General features: G+C 34.4%; 1 protein-coding gene across 1 annotated transcript in view; it reads right to left on the bottom strand.

Moving 5' to 3' along the window:
• Positions 1 to 2438, bottom strand: part of Smp_139250 (f-box and wd40 domain protein, putative) — a gene marked incomplete at both ends in the record, with an annotated part of 11041 nt that extends 8603 nt beyond the window's left edge. The window contains one exon of the mRNA XM_018791813.1: positions 2124 to 2438. Coding sequence (XP_018645038.1) covers positions 2124 to 2438 — 315 coding nt within the window. The remainder of the gene's footprint in view (positions 1 to 2123) is intronic.
• Between the last annotated feature and the right edge of the window lie 5791 nt (positions 2439 to 8229).

Here is an 8229-nt window from a genome sequence, read left to right as displayed (position 1 = left end):
GTTTGAAGCGAGGGTACTGGGTTTGAGTCCCAGAGTGATCATCAACTCTGAGATGCAGGTACATCCAGCTGACGATTGTAAAATAGAACGAAATGCGCGTCCTGTATTCCACTGCTAACCACTATCCATCTCTGCTTACCATGCTTATGTTTTACTGTTAGTTCAAGTTCTTTTAGGCCAATACGAAATGGATATGTTAAACTAACTTTCAAACAATTATATCAACATTACTTATTTACGCCTGTTACCCGAATGGAGCATAGGCCGCAGAACAGCATTCTCCGACACACTCACTCTGTCAAGAACCTTCCTTTTTAGTTCTATCCAATTGTTGTTCATTCTTCTCATATTTGATATCATTGAGCTGGAATATGAATATTCTTTCAAGTCCATTTGTAACGATGTACTATGTTTACTGTTTATTTACGATTAAGTACTTAATATTCCATTGAAATTTATTCCTACTTTTCTCTTAATCATTCTTATTTACATTTATAATCTAATTTTTCAAATATACTTGAAATCATGAGTCATTTGAAGCTAGACCACCGTAGAAAACCTGGAAGCACTGGACGGCCGTTTTGTCCTATTGTGGGACTCCTCAATGGCAATGCACATCTACGATCCCGCCTCGCGACGTTCGAACCCAGGATGCGCACTTCTGGGGAGTACCACAATAGGATGAAACGGCTGTCAAGTGCCTCCAGGATTTCCATGAAGGTCTAGCTTCAGTTGACTCATAATTTCAAGTTTATATAAAAAATTACTTGAAATCTTCACAGAAAGCCCCCTTATAATCTAATTGTTTTATTATTAAATCATTTATGTTGGTTAATGTTCATTCATTGCATTGTTTTAATATATAGTAAAGTATTACGTAAGTAATCGTATGTTTTATTCATTTTTGTTATATCCTAATGAAGATTAAAGTATGGGTAACTTCCGGGGACCTATTATTGGACTATTATTCTATGTATATTCCTATCGTATAACTATTCAGTAACTAGATTATCTATATCTGTATTCATCTTATTACAAGCTTCATTCTGACCTATTGATTATTATTATGCGATTTACTGTCCCTAAATTATACTCAGTTTATTGATTATTGTCTCCCACGTTCACAACCACATTTTGGCTTGATCTTGTACAAATATTATTTCCTATTTGATGGTGTTATTCGGTCTGTTTGTCTGGTAAATAAACAAAGTATGCTTGAAATAAATAATTCGCATAGATTCGTATAGCAGAAGGTGCAATTGGTGTTCTGGACTCAATTGGAAGGGCTAGGCGGATAAAGGATCAATAAGGACACTAGGCTGCTCATACCGGTTGAACGTCATTATTTTGGCACAGTGCTAAGATTGGATAAATAGTATTTTAATTGCTGACTAAATCTCGCGATAAAAGCCGATCATAAAATCAAAACAATTTTTTAAGATAGTTAATCGCTGAAAATCACAAAAACAGTCTATGGTGGACGGTGGCGCAATTTCGTGGATTGGTTTAAGTTAAACATTAACACCATTGAGTGCTGGTTTATTGGTGTAGGGGTTAGGCGTTCGCGAAACGGTCGTCTAGTACTTCCAGGTTTTCGATGGTGATCTAGCTTGAATTGAATCATGATCTCTACTCTATAAAATTACTAAAATCACCAAACCCCTTCTGATAATGATCATACGCTCACTAGTGACTGACTCCATGAGCTATTTCCTGAAGTTCTAGTGAATAGCAGTGACCAGTGGAGTTCAACCAGGTCTGTTATGAGATAGTAACTTACTGAAAACAATGGTGTATGTGTCGCTCAATTTCATGGATTGGTTGAAGTTAGACATTAACACCATTGGATGCCAACTCAGTGGTCTAGAGGTTAAACGCTCGCGCGTGAGACTGATAGTTCCTTGATTGGAATCTCTTGAGGCGGGATCGTGGATGCGTACCGCTGAGGATTCCAATACTAGGACGAAACGGCCGTCCAGTACTTCCAGGTTTTTCATGATGGTCTAACTTCGATTGACTCATGATTTCAACTCTATAAAATGACTAAAATCTCCACCAAAACCCCTTTCTGATATTAAAAAGAAGAACACAACAACAACAACAACAACAGCAATACATCTTACATATTCACATTTTCCTGTATTAAAATTCCATTTACGTATTGTACCATCTGATGATGAAGATATTAAATAATCATTATGAAATATTAATTCAGTTATATAACCTTGATGATTATGTAATCTATGTGTACATATTATATTAGATAGATCTAATAGATTCAATTGCCATATACATATAATACCATCATCTGATCCTGATGCTAATATTAAATTTTTTTCATTAAATGCTAAACAATTAATAGACATTGAATGTTCTGAACATATTTGTATTAAATCAATATTTGATGATAATTTAGGTAAACTAGAATTGGATCCCATTAATTATTGATTTCTATAATGATATAAAGAATAAATAGGAAATTCAATAGAATATGATCATAAAATAAATAGATTGATAAATCAATAAAATAGGGGGAGGGGAGCTATTCGTGTATGTATATCATAGAGAAATATACTGTGGTTTTTAAGATTTTTGATGGATATCATTACTTACTTACTTACTTACTTACTTACTTACTTACTTACTTAGTTACTTATGCTTGTTACCCACAATAGAGCATAGGTTGTAGAACAGCATTCTCAAACACACTCATTCTGTCATGTGCCTTCCTTTCTAGTTCTATTCAATTGTTGTTCATTCTTCTCATATCTGTCTCCATTTCTGGGCATAAAGTGTTCTTTGGTTTTCCTCTTCTCATTTGACCTTCAGGATTCCATGTGAGGGCTTGTCTTATGATGCAGTTGAGTGATCTCCTCAATGTGTGTCCTATCCACTTCCAACGCTTCTTCCTGATTTCTTCCTCCATTGGATGGAATTTGGTTTGTTGTCTCCCACAGTAAATTGTTGTTGATAGTGTCTGGCAAACGGATCCGAAGTATCTTGCGTGGACAAATGTTAATAAACACTTGTATCTTCTGGATGATGGCTTTCTTAGTTCTTCAAGTTTCCGCCACATACAGTAAAACTATCTTAATATTTGTATTGAAAATTCTGACTTCGGTGTTTGTTGAGAGTTGTTTTGAGTTCTGGATGTTTTTCAATTTTAGATATGTTTCTCTTGTTTGTCGATCGGTGCCTTCACATCTGCATCATATTCACCGTGTGCATCAATGATGCTGCCCTGATAGGTAAAGGTTTTTACATCTTCCAAAACTTCTCCGTCAAGTTTAATTCGATGGAGAAGCTTTGAAGGATTATAGCATTGTAATCAGTAATATATCTATTAACTTATTCATAATAACATGGACTGTGAAAAGTTGATATTTCATCCATTGATTAATAAACATCCATAAAATTTATAAATAGAGGATAAAATCATGTTGTATTCATGATAGTTTGCAAAGACGTATACTTTGACTCAGTAATGTTTCTAATCATTTTTACTTCATAGTAAGGATAGAAAACTATAAGTCAAACAACTCATTTCTAGTAATAAAGTCTATAGTTTATATCAGTGGTATTCATATAGAGAAAAATGGGTTTTCTATTTCACTTGGTTAGTTTTCTAATGATACTTGTCGTTGTTAACATTCAAGAGTATAATCAATCAGTCTCTGTTGAACAGATCATCTCAATATAATGTTATGTCACAAATTTGAGAATTATTGATATATAGCTAACTGTGAAATAAAGCATTTCATCTTATTAGAGATTCATTAGATAGATGTGGAGAAGATTTGTAGCTCAGGTGGGTGATTTTGATGTAGGTTTGTTCTCTGAGCTGGATGGTTTCGTTGTGGTGCACAGGACAAGCTGTGAATCACATGTGGATAAGTTCAAACACTTCACTTCTATCCGAAGTTTGTGCTGATGAAGTTGTTCAGAAGGACGATGAAAGCTCCACGACCAAACCATCCAGCTTATAGAACAAACCTATATCAAAAATTAGATGGATGTACTTGCATTTCAATTTGATATTGATATTCATCCAGTATTCAATTAATGTTAAGAAAATTAGTATCTTAATCTTATATACAATAAGCCAATTGCTTTAATCTAGAATGTCGATGTAATAATAGAAGTAAGTATATAACCATTGATTATTAGTTTCTTTCTAACAGTTGAGATCATGAATTAATTGATGCTAGGCTACTATGGAGAACCTGAAAGCACTTGACTGCCGTTTCGTCCTATTGTTGGACTCCTCAGTAGTGCGCATCCACGATCCCGCACGCAAGCGAGATTCCAACCAAGGAACTATCAGTCTCACACACGAGCGCTTAACCTCTAGACCACTGAGCCGGTATCCAACGGTTTTAATGTCTAACTGCAACCAATCCATGAAATTGAGCGACACGTACACCATTGTTTTCAGTAAGTTACTATCTCATAACAGACCTGGTTGAACTCCATTGGTCACTGCTATTCACTAGAACTCCAGGAAATACCTCTTGAAGCCAGTCACTAGTGAGCATATGTTATTAATTTGATAATAATTTAGTTGTTGTTTTAATCTAATCAATTAATTAATACAATAACCTATACATACAATATAAAAAAGTTATTAATTTAGTTGTTGTTTTAATGTGCAATTTTGATATAATTATATGAGTAAGTGTTATACCCCGAAGGGAATTATGAATGGTAACTTTGAGGACTATTTATGGACCGATATGATATATATATATTTCCTGTTGTATAGTTGCTAACTTGTAGTGCCGTGCTTCGTTAATTGATCGCCTTGACAACCGTTATTATACCAATCTTAACGGTAGCGGAAGCTACAGTTTATTGTCAAATGACGCAGACCAGAAGGTTATAAGCACATGAGCAAATATTAGCGAGCGAAACATAAATGACATGCATTGGAGATGGCTAGTAAGCCAACTCGATAGCGAAGCAAAAATAATGCGTATTGAAGATGGCGGGGAAGCCAAATCGCTATGAACAAGCATCACTCAATATTTATAGTCAGACAAAAATGAGTGACAGACATACGATGAATAAGATACGAAGTATGTATACACGTACGCTCTTATAAAAAATGGTCAGAGTTAATAGGTGAATAAATAACAAGGTGTAAACATGACTCTAATGGACAGGCGAATTGGCTTGACCAGAAGCTGGAATAAAGTATATGGGCTTAACATGTAAACTGATACTACAATTTAACTAAACTATTCATATTCGAATCCTTCTTATTATAAGCTTCATTTTGACCCATAGACTATTACTATACAGTTCTTGAGTTATCCTCAGTCTATTAATTACTGTTCCCCACATTCACAGACACATTTGATCAAATCTTGTATAAATATTGTTTCCTAATTTACGATACAATGTGGTCTGTTTGATTGGTATGTAAATCCAGTATGTTGGGAACATAATGATTCATACCGCAGAGGCTGTTATTGATGTTCTGGACTTAACTGGTTTGTCTAGGCAGAAAGCAGGACTGACAAGTACTCCAAAACTGTTCGTACAGTTTTCATGTATCCCTACTCCGATCCATAAGTTGCTACTCTTTTTAATTGGCGGTATTGTCACATCATAAATCAAACATGGCACTCAAGCACAAAAGATATAACAGTAACTATATAACCATATAGAGATAACTTACTTTTACTTTGAGGGGGAACAAAAAAGGAGGAATTTTCCAACAACAACAAAAAAAAAGGGAAATAAATATATTACTCAAATAAAATGATTTAAGTAGAATTTCATATTTAAATGATTATCATGTAACTATGTACTTTTAAAAAGTTAAATTATTGGTTAATGATAATGATTGTTTTAAATAAAAATGAACAAAATAATAAATAGAGAGTATTAAAACAATTGAATACTGATATTATTGTTCACCTTTATTTGGAGTTGTCAAGGTGAAACAAGAAGAAGAAGAGGAAGAGGAAAAGGAAAGAATATATTACACTAATAGATATGAAAAAAAATAAACAACAACTGAATAGAACTACAAAAGGATGATCTAGGACATAAGGAGTAGGTTGGGAGAATACTTGCTGGCGGTGGCCTATGCTTAATTGGGGGGGGGGGTAACAGGAAAGAACATATTACACTAAGAAATACAAAACAGTTATGAAAATAATAGACAACAATTGAATAGAACTACAAAAGGATGATCTAGGACATAAGGAGTAGGTTGGGAGAATACTTGCTGGCGGTGGCCTATGCTTAATTGGGGGGGAGGGGTAACAGGCATAAGTAACTAAGTAAGTAAGTAAGTATTATTGTTCATCATTTTTTTAATTTTCTAATATTCATTCATTATTGAAGATGTTACTATAAACATTTATACAAACGTGGTATAAACATACTCAAATATATAACCATTTTGATATCTTTCCTGGCGAGACTAAACTATATGGACGACCTTTGAACGAATCTTAAATGACCTTGAGAAATATTAGCCAATCAGAAGACAGTTAGTATACTGCAAAAATATATTATACAAAACTCAAAAATTAAAGGGGATACCGTTCTTTTACATGACTCAAAAACTTATCAAGGTTAGATATAGGTTCAGAAGTTCTAAAATCATAATGCATACGGTACAGGAACTCATCCATGTGGCTCCTTAGTAGTCAACCTCTGGAACCATGATAAGGTCTCAAAAATTCTTTTAGCCTAGACCACATAGCTTCAATGTTGTTGGTATGTTGGTATAGTTTAGGGTTAGAGTTAAGGTTTATGGTTAAGGATGAGACTATAAATTATGGACGACCTTTGAGCGACGCTAGAGTGACTCTGAGAGTGTCAATATAATAACTAAGACCAAATGAGGGTTATAAACCTGTGTGAAGAATTCAAATTATGATTTACAGTTCATGGTTAAGGTTAGGAATTATACTTAGGGTTTTCATCACGAACTGACATCAGCTATAATGCCAAAACTCTATTTATACAAATGGATAATTGAATTTCGCGCCAAAATCTTATGATCACTTCTCTTGTAGACGCTGAATTATCACGTCTTCTCTAAAATCCGTTGTAAACCGACCGTACCTAAGCATCAGGTACCGAACTTAGCGCCGTGACCTTGAAAACCCGCGAAAGCTCCTGATTAGCTCGTCCATGTAGTTTAGTCTCGCCTCTTTTCTTTTTTTTGTTTTTCTTCATGTTTTTTTAATTGTCAATAATATTCAATTCAATATAAAAGAATATTTTAAACAAAGAAACCAAAAAAAGAAAATGATGAAATTAGTAGACCTTGAATTTGTATACTTTTACTTATCACTATGGTAGTAAGTGTGGTGTGGGCTACTTATATCTATATAAGTAGTATATGATGTTGGACAGACATAGAATGTCTTTTGACAGAAAACCGATAAGAAAAGAACTGAAATGAAGCGTAATCGGTAGGAAAATGCATAAACAATGAAATTAGAGAAGATAAACTGATGTTTACAGAAGGAACAGTGAAGATTGAGACAATCAGTTGTTGTGCGTATTGCATCGATATTGTCTTAATTCACAAGCATTATAACCAAAGATGGATAGTGGCTAGCAGCGGAATCCAGGACACGCATTTCGTCCTATTTGGAACTCGTCAGCTGGATGTACCTGCATCTCAGAATTGATGTTCACTCCGGGACTTGAACCCAGTACATTTCTCTTCAAACGCCATCTCGTTATCTATTTAGCTACTGAGTCTTGATACAGTAAATAGTCAATTTGTAAACTATCGATCAATTGTCTCAATCTTGACTGTTCCTTCTGTAAATATCAGTCCATTGTCTCTGACTTCATTATTCATGCATTTTCATATAATTGCATTTCGTTTCTGTTCTTTCGTTATCGATCTTCTACTGAAATACATCCAATGCCCGACCATCGTTATATACTACTTACATGGATATAAGTAACCCACACCCCAATATAAGCAAGTAACTTATCATGTGAACACAAGACCCCAAATAAATACTTAATCACAAGTGCCAACACGAAACCTAGGTCTAAAATTTCTTGTCGATTATCATCAACGACCAAATATCAAAATAGGTATATATGCGTCAGATCTCATCTTTAGCTAGATTTACTATTTTGTATGTACGTTGAAAATCAGGTGTCTTTAAAGATCTGAGATATGTTATTAGCGCATTCCGCTCATTACTTATCGGGTCAGTCAGTCAGTCACAATGTAGAACTTTG

The sequence above is a fragment of the Schistosoma mansoni genome, assembly GCF_000237925.1.
Source record: "Schistosoma mansoni, WGS project CABG00000000 data, chromosome 1 unplaced supercontig 0071, strain Puerto Rico, whole genome shotgun sequence".
In the NCBI taxonomy this organism is placed as follows: Eukaryota; Metazoa; Platyhelminthes; class Trematoda; order Strigeidida; family Schistosomatidae; genus Schistosoma; species Schistosoma mansoni.
The sequence above is the reverse complement of the archived record's forward strand: the minus strand, read 5'-3'. Positions and strand labels throughout refer to the sequence as shown.